Source organism: Lissotriton helveticus, chromosome 8 (genome assembly GCF_964261635.1).
Source record: "Lissotriton helveticus chromosome 8, aLisHel1.1, whole genome shotgun sequence".
Taxonomy (NCBI): domain Eukaryota; kingdom Metazoa; phylum Chordata; class Amphibia; order Caudata; family Salamandridae; genus Lissotriton; species Lissotriton helveticus.
In genome coordinates, this window is record NC_136069.1 from 353,387,296 (window position 1) to 353,403,451 (window position 16,156).

At 44.3% G+C, this 16,156-nt stretch overlaps 1 protein-coding gene across 4 annotated transcripts in view; it reads left to right on the forward strand.

Moving 5' to 3' along the window:
* Nucleotides 1-16,156, forward strand: part of USPL1 (ubiquitin specific peptidase like 1) — a 396,693-nt gene that overhangs the window by 70,094 nt on the left and 310,443 nt on the right. For all 4 annotated transcript variants that reach the window (XM_078657140.1, XM_078657138.1, XM_078657139.1 and 1 more), the window contains one exon: nucleotides 5,867-5,996. In XM_078657140.1, the coding sequence (XP_078513266.1) occupies nucleotides 5,867-5,996 (130 nt within the window). The remainder of the gene's footprint in view (nucleotides 1-5,866; nucleotides 5,997-16,156) is intronic.

Here is a 16,156-nt window from a genome sequence, read left to right on the forward strand (position 1 = left end):
ACTTGGCCCCAGCCCTACCGGCCCTTCTGCAGTTTCCACAGATCCTGCACCAAAAGTCTACTTGCGACCTCCAGAATCCTGGGAGGACTGATTGCCTTCAACAAAGACTGGGTTTCCGATGAACAGCATCTCTGTTCAAAAGAAACTCCCAAGACAGACTCTGAGCATGCGTAGGATAAAGAAACCAGACGGCTGGAACCACCGCTGCACCAGACGCCCACGGCCCGAATCCGGAAGGCCCACTGGTCCCAGCGAGTTCCCCCATCGCTTCAGAGTCCACCGTGAGTTGACACCTCACCCCCCCCCCCCCCCCCGACGTCATTTGCAGCCTATACACAGAGACCCCCTCTCCCAACGTGAGTGGCTCTGTAAGGTGAAATCCAACCTCCAGACAACCCTGCATCCAGCCGCCCACCGCCCTGGAGAAGAGACCCCGAGGTGCACCTACTTCCTCTAGCCCTACCAACTTACCTGCCCAGCTGTTGGTTCCTCCCGGAAGTCTTCCTGGACTGAGCCTGCAGCCAAAATCCAAAACCGGCAGCTCCCATTGAAAACAGGGCACCAGATGCCAAAATATCACCATGCGCCCAGCCGTACCTGCGCCGCTGCGGGTGCACCTTGTGTGCTAACTCTGATCCCCCTACGCTCTGAGCCTAACACCCGGAGCTGTGCTTCCCCAACCGGAGGCCCCCATTGGTTAAAATTGGGCCTCAGCACTCTGCACCTGGCTTCCCTAGTGCCGCTTAGGGTGTTCTGAGAGTGCAGCCTCGACCCTGGGGGAACCCTGGTTCTAACCCCAGAGTACCAACTCCCACAAATAAGTACGTACCTGCAAACCGTTAACTTCATTTCCTTCCATAGAATTGCATTGACTGCTTTTCCTTAAATGCTTTTAAGTGTGGAGTTGGTTTGTATGAAACATTGAAAAACTGCAAATGTACTAAAAGTGAATTACTTACCTTTTGTCTAAGAAAAGTCTCTGTGATATCCAGGCATATCACACTGATTAGCAAAAGTAACTCTTAAGTAATCAAACCGTAACGTGCACATTACTCTGTAAAGTGACTGAAAACTAATTTTGAACTGTTGACTCACTTGTAATTCAACCAACTGCATTTGATCCTGCATTTAGCTGCAAATCACTGCATAAAATGTTCAACTTATTATTTCATTTACCATCACCAGGCTTGGCTTGATGCAAACATATTGGTCGGAGTTCAATCTGTGCGTGTGTGCCATCGTTTCTTGCCTGAGTGTGTACAACAAATGGTTAACACTACCCTCTGATAAAGCCTTACTGCTCCCCCACATTACCACAAATAGAGAGTACCTCTGCCTACCTTAGGGGTTCCACTGGACTCTGTGCACACTATACCTTACTTTGGTATAGTGTATACAGCGTCTGCTTCCTACATCAGTCATGGGTGATTTGTCTTGTGCCTTTTCACCAACCTCTGTGATTATGCAGAGATTAGGGAAAACTTTGCCTTGAGGAAAACAACCGGCAGGGTCCCTATAAAAGCTCAATCAATAGTACTAAAATGCAGTTTCCTACAGGGTTTGTAGGTGTAGAATATTCTCCTTCTGGGTCCTTGGCTACTCTGGTGTCAGTTAAACGAACTAACTGGTATGGGCAAACAAATACCAACCTGCGGTGTCATCTAACCAGTAAAATCCTTGTGCTATATATTGATTGTAACTTCGTGGAGTTCACCAGTATTCTTCTTATTGACACTGTTAATAAACAACTGTGCCAAGCCAGACCCAACCCAGTAGTCACCGAATGCCTTTCTTACTTCACAATTTATCATTAGCCCAGCCAAACACTGCTCCTATTGGTGCATTCCATCCTCCGAAAATTCTATCGGATTATCAAAGCCAAACATGGCTCTAAAAAATTATAAACATTTTACCATACCTCCAATTAAAGTGACTTGAATAATCTGCTCAACCTTACTGTAATTAAATCCTCTTGACCTTTAAACTTGGTCCCAAATTGTGTAATCCTAGGCAAATACTTTATTTTACTGAGCTGCCACCTTTCTTCATTATTGCATATGAGAGCACCTTCAAATCCATAAGCTCAGCATGAGTGCTGTACAAACAAACTTGATTGATTTAATTGACCAACCATTTGCTCAATGTATAAGAACCTAGCCCACATATATAATACACAAGGCGGCTGTCATCAGGGCGGTGGCAGGAATGTTTTTCAGTTTGTTTAAAAACTCACTTTTAATAAATACACTTAATGCAGTCAAGTAATCTGATGTAGTAATCTGCATGTGAAAGAACTACATTTTTGAATTTTTGATACCCCCCTTATGTTTTAATGATCTATGGCGCATGATTTACATTCCTAATATTTTAAGGCTGTACAAGTGCTCTCTGATAGAGAGCTGACCCTTGACTCGCCTCTACCTGTTAATTTGTTGGCTTGTCCACCTATACAGAACAGAATGTGTCGGATGCAGCACACAAAGGATGTTGGTTTGGGGAGAATGGGAAGAAAAAAACATTAACTGAACTCATAGGGACCTATTTCTACTACATCAAGATTTTAAGATCCAAACAGTTGTGCAGCATTGAGTCACTGCAAATAGCAGAACTTACTTCGTCTCACCCAACAAAGGGGCATTCATTGTATCTACTTCGGAAGGATGAATGGCTGAGCAGACAAATCAATATTCAGACTTGTGACCTGAAGTTTATACACTTGTCTAAAGTTTGCTTACCAGCTCTTTAGCACTGGCTGATATTCCCGGGCTGGTTTCATCTGTGCACTACCTCAGTGTTGCAACTGTCTTGTACGTGTGCTCATTGCTGTACCTGATTTTAGAGTTTTGACTAATCTTCTGGGGGTGACCTCAATGAGCTAGATTGTTAGTTCTTCGCCTGCACAATTGTACTTTTTTTTTTTTTAAACTTTATTCATAGCTGTTTTGTCATCAGATATAGCACCTCATCAATAATCCTAGTGTTACAGCCAGGTTTTATATTTTCACCCCAACACGAACATCCATATCTTATAACAGTGATATACATATAGTGCCCCACAATGTTACAGAAACATTTGTCTCATAGTCTCATAATATTCACTTCACGTGGTAGTGCAATATCCGCAAACAGACAACCCCCCGTCCACCCGCCTCCCCCCACCCTCTCCCATACTGAAACTGGTAGTCTCCTGGCCGTCCATCAGTGGTAATTGTCTAAAAGGAAAGTCGAAAGTGGGTCCCTTTCCAATAAGCATAGGTGCTAATATGTACCATCTTGTGAGGCGTAATGATATGTAGGGGAATGTGAGTGGGGCCAGGGCACATTGATGTGGGATAGACGGGGTGGGACTACTCTTGTCTAATCCTCCTGTCCATTTCCTGCACAATTGTACTGTTGCACCTGCAGTCATCACCGCACTTTACCAGAGCATACCTGTCTTATTTCAATGATCTTCATTCTGTACCTGGCCTGGGCTCAATGTTGCATCTATGCAGCCCTTGTACTCCGAGATCTCTACCTGTCTCTTTTGTAGACAAGATCACGGTGCTGCCTCAGCTTAACCGCATGCGCGCTAGCGGTTTTCCCGTTGCGCGCTGCGATTTGAAAAAACCCGCGTTACATTACGAGCTCAGCTCGTCATGAGCGTCGAAGCGGTTAATTAATCACACTTGGTGTTAATCAGCTGGAGTTTTACTCACCCGGCCACTCCTTCCCCTTTTGACCCCAACAAGGAGCGTCCTACAGAAGGGCCTGCAGGTTTGTCACTCTATGCCAGTCTGAGAAATTCAAGCGGCAGGGTTGTGACTCTGCCAGCATCCAAGGCAGGTAATGTTACGATTCTTTACCTCCGCTCAAAAAGCACAGTAGAAGTACTTGTCAAGACTGCCCATATTTCAAGTGCAGTCCAACTCTGGTACTCCATCCTAGATAGAACACTGAAGCACTACATGCAAGGGCTAAGCACTGCATGCAAGGGCTGGCAGCAGCAGAGTGCGCACAAGTCTGGGGCTGTATATCCTGTCTTGTAATCGGCAAGTAAGAAGCACACTATGAACATTGACCGAAAACACATGTGAGCTTCAATTTGATTGGCTGATTACCAATCTGGCTCTGCAGTCTGAGCCCATGCTTCAATTAGCTAGTTTGACCCATAATTCTGGAACACTTTTCAGGGGAGATGGTGCGAGGTGCAGCTGTCCATGTTAAATCACTGAAGCCATAGGGATTATGAAAAATCCAAGCATCACACTAAGAACAAGTAAATCAAATGAAGCACACCCATGCAGCAGGAGAGTGGTAAGGGTGTAAGATGTAGCTGGTGAAGCATGTTAGAACAGTCACAAATATATTATTAACACATGATGTGGGAGCAGTACATTTTCCATTGAATTGGGCACAAAATTTCATATTGCCATGTAGTTTTGCAGGTAAAACTATATAGCTTGCAAACCAAGTTGGGAAATAGTGTTTCGGCAAATATTAATCATGTACACATCAGCATGTAGTGTTCCGATTTTTTTTTTTTCTTCATCCGATAGAAATCTTTTTCATCACCTGTCAGAATTACAAAAAATGTGCTTTCGAAGCATTGATACATTTTGCAATATGTGTATATTTCATTTACAGCGTTTGTGTTGTGTTAGAGAAACTGACTTCCTACAACCTTTCCTTAGACACTCAGACGGTTCACTTTAGAAAATCCTTTAACTTTGCAATCAGAGAAGGCAAACTAAATGCCTATCTTCATGCTAAAATAATAATTTGAAACCATAACTTGACTTTTGACCTCTATCTTTGACTGCATAGCAAATGTGAGAACATAAAAAAAAATTAAAGGCATCTTTAATGCTCATTCACTTCCTGAATGAACAGGACCCCTGTTCTTTCTCCACCCGAGCTCTCACAAGAATGGGCCGATAACCCTGAAAACTATCTTGTCTGTATAAAAAGTGATTCGCTATATTAAGTTGGCAAATAGGCTTTTCTCTGACTGCCCAATAGAGAGTATAAAGGAGTATAGAGACTAGAAAGGACTTTCTTTAGTTGCTCAACAAGTGAACCAGGAATGTATACAATGCATCTTGAGAATTGTTTCCCCGTTGCCTCTAGGCTTGTTCCTTAATGGAAACCAAGAGCATTGATTTCTAAGCTCCTGAATCCGCTTTGTTGGCTGTCATGACTGCGCAGCATGTTGGTGATATCTTAGATCCGTTTCTTATAATGTTTGAGGACTACGTCATTCTGAATTTTGTAATCTATGGATGTGAAAAATGCCTAAAGGTCCACTGAAACAAAACCAGGTGTTTGCAGGAAAGCTAATTAGCAAGGTTTATTTGCTATTCCAACAAATGGCGTGCAATTTCCATAAAATTGCTTAATGGCTTGTAGCCTATGTTTCTCTGTCTTGAATTTGCAGGCCGCCTTTCTCAGTTCTGTGTGCATTTAATCAGGCCAATGGTGGCTATAGTAGCACTTTGTGGAGTGCCTCTCCTGTAGATTTGCAAAGCTGCAGACGCTGATGTGCCACTCATCCTGTTTGGATGTCATATCCAGAGTATAGTCCGTGGTGGGAGGGAGGGGGTGCTTTGGAACCTTTTTAGTAAGGTGGGCCTAATTTCTGACTAGTTTTGTATTGTACTGTTTCCTTGAATTAATTCTACGCATGCACATCTTTGCAACATCAATGATCTGCAACAAAATGTCTGGTATGTAACTACAGTTTTTGAGCTTTTACATCCTTCATAGATGCAAGGGCTCCCTCCCACAAGATCTTCTTGAAAGACTGCAGGAAAACAGCTTTTTTAGCACTGGATGCGTAGGGTCTGAGTAATGCAAATGTTAATTTACCTGTTTTGTTTTACTTTAGGGAAGAACGACATGCCTGTATTTGCTTTGCCTTTGCTTGTGCAAAAGGATTCTTCTTTCCAGAAGCTGTTCGAACATTCTTTTGTTTGGAAATTTGAGTGCTTGCAGTGTGGCTTCAGAAGTCAAGATAGGTAAGCTTATCTGAGAAATTATTCTAAAATGTTAAATGCAGTTCTTCAGTTTTGGGGATTTTTTTGTTGTTGTTGGGTAATAAAATGTATTATCCCGGTTATTATGGTGTTTGGTGTTAATAGTTGGTCAGAGGGTGGTGTATCTATTAAAGGACAGCTAAATTGTTGATCACAAGATGTGTGGAGCTTTTGTTTTTTAATAACAGATTGTATTTGGTTATTCCAGTGAGATTTAGGCTGTAGCCCTACTACCTGTATTAAAGCAAATAAAGCAGGAATACTGACATTTTAAACACATCTATACAGTGATTTCTGTTAGGGGTCCATCGATGGGAGAGGGCTGAGCGCAATCCCTCTATATGTTGCCCAGCAAGCCCAAATTTTCCTGTGTTTTTGGGGGCAGCCACGAGCTTAAAATACTGCAATTCATACATTTATCTAGTTCTACCTTCCACCTGCCCAGCGTCGTTAGAGAAGTCCCTTTCACAACTGTGCAATATCACGTTTGCGGATAGTGAGGGCCAAAAAGAGTAAATGCTAGTTTGTATTTATTGCCATCTATCTCCTCTGTACTGTGCAGAAGGTATAGTCGTGGGGCATGTGGGAGTTCCCATGATAATACATTACTTGAGAAAAGAGGATACCCTGCACCAGAATGGTTGCAACGCGGAACAGATCCAGACTGTGTAAAAATGTCCCTACTTCCCTTTCACATCACAAGCATGTCGGGGATTGAATAACGCCCACCCTCCAGAGTCTGGTTCGGGTATAATATGCTCGGTGTAGATACTTGAACTGTATAAGATGGAACCGGGTAGAAACAGCAGCGCCCCGAGGGCTGGCAATGGCCTCTGCTCAGTCATCGTCCGTGAAGTCATGCGCGTCTAGTCTTGTCGAGGGTAGTCTGCGTATGGGTTGTCACTGTTGGATAGATTTGTCTAATTTTGTGTAGGTCCAAACAAAAGGAGTCTAAGGGGGAAGAAAAGGGCACAGGCCGCCCCCCACTCAAACCATAACACACAACGATAGGCCTGTCACCCAAGACACTCTTAGGAAAATACTAATATGGCATGGATAATGGTGATACAAATAAACTTTGTTTTATCACCACCCCTCAATTTTTCTGGTGATTAAAATCCAGCCAGGTGTCAAACATTAATGCGGTACAACCACCGTAAACTATCAATCTGTCGTGAAACCACCACCCACCAGACACTACTTGTGGAAACCACAAAACCAAAAACCCCCAGTGAGAAAAGGAACGTGAATCTCACACACGGCTGTTACTCGGCAGTACCGGTGATCCAGCGTGGGACACCCGACGATAGCGGGTTTTCGTAACCAACACGTGATCTCTTGAGGACACGGGCATACTGATTGTAGGGGTAGCAAGTATGCGTGAGAAACGCTAACCCCAGGTGTGTTTTGAAATACAGTGGCAATAACAGTGGGCAACCCCCATTTGCCCTGAAGAAGTTGCAGAAAGTACAAGCAACGAAACATGTTGGCGACGATGACCCACCTAAGAGCATATATGGTGTGAGTCATTTTTATGTCAGAAGGATTCACAGCCCAGAATAAATCATGAGTGGCTAGTGAACCTTTCTGTTTTAATTGTGTGAGATTCACGTTCCTTTTCTCACTGGGGGTTTTTGGTTTTGTGGTTTGTGTTATTTGTGCACAAAAGTACAGCAAGGGCAATACGTTGACTTGTTTTGATAGGAACTATCAGCAGATTGTGGGGCTGATATCGAAAAAACACTGTTACATGTTGTTAGTCTTTTTTCTGTTCCCTTTTCCCACTGTTATGAGAGTGAGTCACCAATGATGATAATTGGGTATACTGGCAATTGTGAGTCAGAAAACCCGATTGGCGGTTCTTCCGTGAGGGGCTCACTCTCTACTCCACACTTTTTCCACAAGTAGTGTCTGGTGGGTGGTGGTTTCACGACAGATTGATAGTTTACCGTGGTTGTACCGCATTAATGTTTGACACCTGGCTGGATTTGAATCACCAGAAAAATTGAGGGGTGGTGATGAAACATAAAGTTTATTTGTATCACCATTATCCATGCCATATTAGTATTTTCCTAAGAGTGTCTTGGGTGACAGGCCTATCGTTGTGTTATAATTTTGTGTAGGCCCAGATCACCCATTAATAGGCGCCCTTCCAGCGGATGCAACTCCGGTAAGATCTCTAAGGCCTGAATTAGGGGGGACAAAGCATGGCGGAGTTGAAGATATTTATAAAATTGGGTCTTATGTAATTGAAAATCAGCTTGCAGTTGTTGGAAAGATTTCAGTGTAGTACCCTGTATTACATCACCCAGGGTCGATATCCCCACCGAATCCCATCCACAGAAGCCCTGTAAAGCTCCCACTGGATGGAGGTATGTACCATTCCACAAGGGTGTTGTTTGGGTTAGTGTCCCGCACCAGCCCTTCTGTCTGACTGTAGTCCTCCAGAGCTGCATCACTACTCGCCGACTGCAAAGACTCCAGCTTGCTAGAGCTGTAGAGGAGCTGGAGAAGGGAGCCGCTTCCATTACCGCATGGTTGAGTTCGAAAGCCAGGTCAGTTGGGGTAGTTATACCACCATTCATTTATTATCAAGACATGGGAGGCTACATAATACGCAATATTTTTTTTATTTATTGACATTTATTTAAGGATGAATATGAAAATACTTTTATTCCACTGGTGCTTCGATGTCAGTATGTGGTCTGTGTGCAGGTGTGCAACGCTACCCTGATCACACTCCCGTTCCAGAGAAATGTATTAAGTATATACTTCACTTGTGTGAACCAGGATCATGGAATCTTACAAAGGAAGATTTGCAGTCTATATAGAATTCTGGGTAAGGAGACCATCTTGAAGATGGCAGACCACCCATATAGTTATAGTGGAAGGGAAGACCATATTGTTGTTTCGGTATTTAAAAACTCTAGCAGTGGACTTATATTGTTGGCCCACGAGATCTTAGGGCATGCTGTGACGCCCAAGTGCCCCGACCCTGGGCCAGCCCTGGCTTTTACCCCTATGGATGTGGAAGGGAACTTAGTGATAACCGGCAATATGGACGGATGTTGTTAAATTAATGTAGAGCAACCGGACATATGCTATGAAGCGAGTGCCGAGATTCACTGCCTCAAGTAATTGGAAGAGAGAGACCCAGCTGAGCGAGCTGAAAGCTTTATCTATATTAGCTAATAATTTAGCCGCTGGGCTTCTTAATGTGGGAGCCATCGCTATGGCATTATGTATTCTCCGTATATTATGACTGGTAGCCCTATGAGTCATAAAGCCTGATTGGTCTGGGTGGATTAAGTCTGTCACGCATATCCGGAGACGATCAGCCAGGACTTTCCAGAATAATTTAGGCTCGAAATTGATGAGGGAAATGGGGCGGTATGGGTGTGAAGCTTTTTTTTGTTGTTGTTGTTTGAATAGATCTAATTCTTCCAGATCCAGTAATGTATATCCTACTATACTGCATGTCTGGAGCTTAGTTTCTACTTTTTGCTAAACAAATGCACTTTACCAATTTTCGAATCATCTGTTGCATTACACCCCATTTACTATGCAAAGACATGTCTCCTCCAAACAAAAAAAGTTTTGGGGGCTTTGGTAAGAGATGTAGCCCATCTAGCTTTTGCAATCCATGTAAAATTACTGGAGTGTAGCCGAGGCTGAGTTTCCTAGTGCCTTTTAAATGGCAAATGTCTGGAAACTTGATGTTCGAGGCATATGGGCTGCAGATGGTACATTTATGAATAGATCGCCATCTGGTGTTGGGCTCGGATGATTGCACTTGTTTTTCTTCTGGAGAAGTCTTTGTCGTCATCGATGACTCCTCCTCTTGGTGTTAGTGCGCATGGGCATCGGCTCCATCCTTAGATTGTTTTTTTCCGCCATCGGGTTCGGATTAGGATCGAAGCGCTCCGGACCGACTTCGATAAAGAAGGTTATATTCGGCGCGTAACCCTTTCCAATTCGACGGTATTGTTATCGAACGCGACTTCACTTCCATCTCGACGCGTTTCGAAGAACGACGACTACGAGAAGACCAGCTCGATGTAGTCCAGCCCGGAGTCCATGGAAAGGACTCCATTCAAAAAATGTCCAACGTGTGGTGCTAAGTTCCCACACAAGGACCTACACGAGGTGTGCAACCTCTGCTTGTCCCCTGAACACGAATCGAGGAACTGTGAGGCCTGTGCAGCATTTTCCTCAAAATCGACGATTAGAAACCGTCGAGCTCGAAGACACGAGGTATCGAGAATGCAGTCACAAGCAATCCCGGAGCTGTTCGAGGACCAGCACCCAGAAGAGGAGGAAGAAGAGGGCGACGAGGCGGGGTCAGAAGCGGACGAGTCCGACGTCGAGGAAATAGACGTCCAACAAACCGTGAGTGACGACGTCCCGTTACCAAAGAACAGACCCCGCACGGTGTCGACCCCGCCCTCGAGCCCGGTCAGACAACCGAAAAAAGTTTCCGACGCCCCGCCTTCGGGCCCGGCAACGAAACCGAAACACTCGGTCTCCCATCATGGTGGTTCCGATAAACGACCCACCACGACATCGACACCGAAGCTCCATGTCAAGGAAAGCTCAAAGTCGAAACAGTCCATGTCGACACCGAAACACGTTTCGACGTCAAACACCTTCGACACCGAAGACATCCTCGATGCCGAAAGCATCGGATCCGAATAAAATCTCGGTGTCGAAAATACAAATGGACAGTCAGAAGAAAAAACACCTTTCGGACCCGAAAACTGCAGTACCGACACAGGAATATAAAACCGATCCTAAACAAAAGACTCTGTTTATTGATCCACAAACTGGCAAGGTAGTCACAGAACTACCTAAAAAGAGGAAGAATGAACAATCGGACGACAAAACTCCTCCGAAGAAGAGAACAATGGGGACGAATACAACTCCTCCCCCTTCTCCACAACCTAGAGACACACCCTCTTCTCCTCTTCCTCACACTAGGCCAACTAAACCTTTCACACGCCCATCCACACCTACAACAGATGTAGATAGTGACACAGGAGAGGGAGAACATCCTGGGGATGATGAAGACACAATCCCAGAGGAGGCAGACCCATGGGAGGAGTACAATGTAGGGTCAGATAATGACAACGACCCTGAATTGTATCCCTCAAAACCCTCACCACCTGATGATCATACTGGGTTTGCACAATTAATTAATAGAGCAGCAAAATACCACAAGGTAGACCTACCATGCAGAACCTCAAATTGAGGACTTCTTGTTAGAAACACTACCTGCTGCACAAAGAACATCAGTAACATTACCAATGCTTAAAGGCCTACTTAGTCACACATCAGAGATATTCAAAGACCCGGTGAGGGCTAGAATATTAAACCCAAGGATTGATAAAAAATATAAGGCAGCTCCAAAGGACCCAATATTTATCAAGGGACAAATTCCTCTAGACTCACTAGTGGTCACAAACGCTCGTAAGAGAGCAAACTCTTTATCTACAGGAGAAGCTCCACCTCCTGACAAAGAGTCTAAACTAATAGATGCCTCTGGCAAGAGAGTAGCATCCCAAGCGGCAAACAGCTGGCGCATAGCTAATACGCAAGCATTACTTGCAAGGTATGACAGAGCTCATTATGATGAATTAGAAAAACTCATCACGCATCTCCCCAAAGAACATCAAAAGAGGGCAGATCAGCTCATACAGGAAGGAAAGATAATTACTAACACTTCCATTAAGTGCGCCCTAGACGCAGCAGACACTGCAGCAAGATCCATAAACACAAGCATCATGATAAGGAGACATGCATGGCTCAGAGTCTCCGGGTTCAAACAAGAAGTACAAACATCCTTATTGAACCAGCCTTTTGATGAGAAAACACTTTTCGGATCAGGGACAGATGAGGCCTTAGAAAAGATGAAAAAGGACACGGAAACGGCTAAATCAATGGGAGCATTGCAACAGCCCACCCAAAGAGGTTCCTTTCGTAGGTCCACCTATAGAGGAGGATCCAAAAATACAGGCACAAGCCAGCAACAGACCTCTTTTACACCAACATCACCCAGAGGTAATGCTAGGGGCAGTTACAGAGGTAACAACAACAAGGGTAGGGGTCGCGAAAACAACAACAACCGCAACTCTCCAACCCCAAAACAGTGACTTCATACAGCTCCCCCCAGACCACATAACACCGGTCGGGGGACGCCTATCACAGTTCCTACCTGCCTGGGAAAACATCACATCAGACAGGTGGGTGAGACAAATTATCCAACATGGTTATTGCCTAGAACTCACAGCTACCCCACCAAACATCCCCCCCAAACAGCGTCCAATGAAACAAGATCATCTGACACTGTTAAAACAAGAAGTACTATCACTGCTAGAAAAGCATGCCATAGAGAAGGTTCCACAGCAGCAACAAGGAACAGGAGTATACTCCCTATACTTCCTAATTCCCAAAAAGGACGGGTCTTTAAGGCCAATATTGGACCTAAGACCTCAAAACGCATACATAAATTCGGAACATTTCCACATGGTCACGCTCCAACAAGTACTTCCTTTACTGAAGAAAGGGGACTTTCTTTCTACACTGGATCTAAAAGACGCATACTTTCATATCCCTATTCACAAAGCCCACAGGAAATACCTCAGGTTTGTGGTAGACGGACAACATTATCAGTTCAAAGTCCTTCCGTTTGGTGTCACAACGGCACCAAGGGTGTTCACAAAATGCCTAGCAGTGGTGGCAGCTCACCTAAGAAGACAACAAATACATGTCTTCCCCTACTTGGACGACTGGCTAATAAAGGCCAAGTCACAAGAGGAATGTCTTCAGAACACACAAAGGACAATTCAGCTGCTACACCAGCTAGGGTTCACGGTGAACTACAAAAAGTCACACCTGCAACCAAGCAAGGTTCAACAATATCTGGGGGCTACTATAGACACAGAAAAAGCCAAAGTATACCCCAATCCAGCCAGGATACAAACAATGCTTACAATCATTCAAAGATTCCAGCCACAACACTCACTAGCAGCGAGAGTGTTCATGCAGCTATTAGGGATGATGTCATCCTGCATACTGCTAATACCAAATGCCAAACTACAAATGCGTCCGCTACAAGAATGTTTAGCGACACAGTGGAATCAAGCTCAAGGACAGATTACAGATCTGGTGTTGGTAGACGACCGCACACACCGCTCTCTTAAGTGGTGGAACACAACACACATTACCAAGGGGCGGTCGTTCCTAGAACCAATTCCACAGGTGACAATAACAGCGGACGCATCGCTCACGGGATGGGGAGCACATATGGAGAAATACACAGTGCAAGGAAGGTGGAGTGTGCAGGAAAGAAGACTGCACATCAATCATCTAGAACTACTAGCAGTGTTTCTAGCATTGAAAGCCTTTCAAATACATGTTACCGACAAAGCAGTCCTGATCAGAACAGACAACATGACAGCAATGTATTATATTCAAAAACAGGGGGGGACGCACTCTCTCCAGCTATCCAGACTAGCACAGGAAATTTGGAGATGGGCCATTCCTCAAAACATCTATCTGTTAGCCGAACACCTACCAGGAGTCCAAAACCAGATAGCAGACATCTTAAGCAGACAGTCGGAACAAATACACGAATGGGAACTGCACCAACAAATACTGCAGCCATTCTTCCAAAGATGGGGACAACCAGAGATAGACCTCTTTGCCACTCATCAGAACGCAAAATGCCAAAGCTTCGCGTCCAGGTACCCACACCACCTGTCACAGGGCAATGCGTTATGGATAAATTGGTCCAACAAATTTGCATACGCTTTTCCCCCTCTCCCACTAATCCCATTAGTGGTCAGAAAGCTGCAACAGCACTCAATGACCATGATACTAGTAGCACCCACGTGGGCACGACAACCGTGGTTCACCACGCTCCTGCAACTCTCACAAGTGCCACACCAAAAGCTAAGAATTCTACCCATGCACCTTACACAGAACCATGGAGAAATAATGCACCCAGATCCCACACAACTGAACCTAGCGATCTGGCTCCTGAAATCCTAGAACTTGGGTACTTAGATCTACCCCCAAATTGCATGGAGATAATTAAGCAAGCGAGACATCCCACCACCAGAGCATGCTATGCAGCTAAGTGGAAGAGGTTTGCTATACACTGTACCACTAACAATATCAACCCTCTGGACGTATCTACAAGGGAGATTATTTGCTACTTACTACACTTACAGCAATGTAATCTCGCGTACACATCTATCAGAGTACATCTAGCAGCTATAGCAGCGTACCTACAAAACAGGCAGCATATATCCCTGTTCAGAGTGCCAGCGATAAAAGCCTTCATGTAAGGCCTTAAAAGAGTCATTCCACCAAGATTACCACCTTCCCCGGTCTGGAACCTCAACATAGTACTCACCAGACTAATGGGACCACCTTTCGAACCTATGCATAGGTGCGAGATACAATTCCTTACATGGAAGGTGGCTTTCCTTATAGCCATTACCTCACTCAGGAGAGTAAGTGAATTACAGGCATTGACAATACAAGAACCATTCCTACAGTTACACCAGAATAAAGTGGTTCTTAGAACAAACCCAAAGTTCTTGCCTAAAGTAATTTCAGCATTCCACATCAACCAACCAGTGGAACTACCAGTTTTTTTTCCAAAGCCACAGACGGTGGCAGAAAGGGCCCTACATACACTAGATGTCAAAAGAGCCATTTTGTACTACATAGAAAGGACACAAAACTTCAGGAAAACTAAACAACTATTTGTAGCATTTTCCCCAACACATAAGGGCAATCCTATCTCTAAAGCGGGCATCACTAGATGGATTGTAAGATGTATACAAATATGTTACATTAAAGCAAAGAGAACATTAACTGTTCCTCCTAGAGCTCATTCTACACGGAAACTAGGAGCATCTATGGCATTCTTAGGGAACATTCCCCTAGATGACATATGTAGAGCAGCAACTTGGTCTACACCACATACATTTACAAAACACTACTGTGTTGATGTACAGGCTACACAACAAGCCAGAGTGGGCCAAGCTGTACTAAAAACTCTATTTCAAACAGTTGCGACAGACACTGGTGACCACCGCTAGGGAGGTAACTGCTGTATAATCTATTCATAAATGTACCATCTGCAGCCCATATGCCTCGAACGGAATAGGCTACTTACCAGTATGCATCTGTTCTTGGCATAGAGGGCTGCAGAGTGGTACATGCCCTCCCTGCCTCCCCGGAAACCTGTGTCTGTCCCAACATTATCTTATTTAGATACACTTACATGGGCATATCTTTATGTATTCTACTACACTACTCCATCTAACCCTACTATGGCAAAACAATCTAAGGATGGAGCCGATGCCCATGCGCACTAACACCAAGAGGAGGAGTCATCGATGACGACAAAGACTTCTCCAGAAGAAAAACAAGTGCAATCATCCGAGCCCAACACCAGATGGCGATCTATTCATAAATGTACCACTCTGCAGCCCTCTATGCCAAGAACAGATGCATACTGGTAAGTAGCATATTCCATACAGTTTTTCTCCGTTAAAATGTTTTGTAATTGCACGAGGAAACTTAGCTTTAGCCATCTATATGCACTTTCCAACATGTTGCAGAACCTACATACAGGTGTACTCAGAAGTTTAGGTATCTGGTTATGCTTTGGTGGTTGGAAATCTGTTAAACCTATGAAGTCAAGTTTTTGATGGTGTTTAAAATGGATTCTAGCATGTCAATGTGCACCATTGGTAATGCCTGTTGCACCCTTCATTTTCAGGTTGATGGTATTCATTATGATAGTAGTATAAAATGTAGAAAGAAACCTGTTTGGCTCGAACCTAATTTGAAGATCGAGCCTGCAAAAGCATGCGCTTGTGCATTCAAGACGCTTCTATTCAATAATGGGCTTGAAACCCACCCATAGTCTACCATTTGTTTGAATCATTGTTGATCTTTGCTGCCGCTGTCGACACTTGCCACATGTAGGAAGCTGGCGCTGTATAGTCTATACAAAAGTAAGGTATATTGTGCACTGAGTTCAGTGGATCCTCTAAGGCTTACAGAGGTAAAATTTGATAATACCTTACGCTCTATTTGTGGTAGTGTGGGCGAGCAGTAAGGCT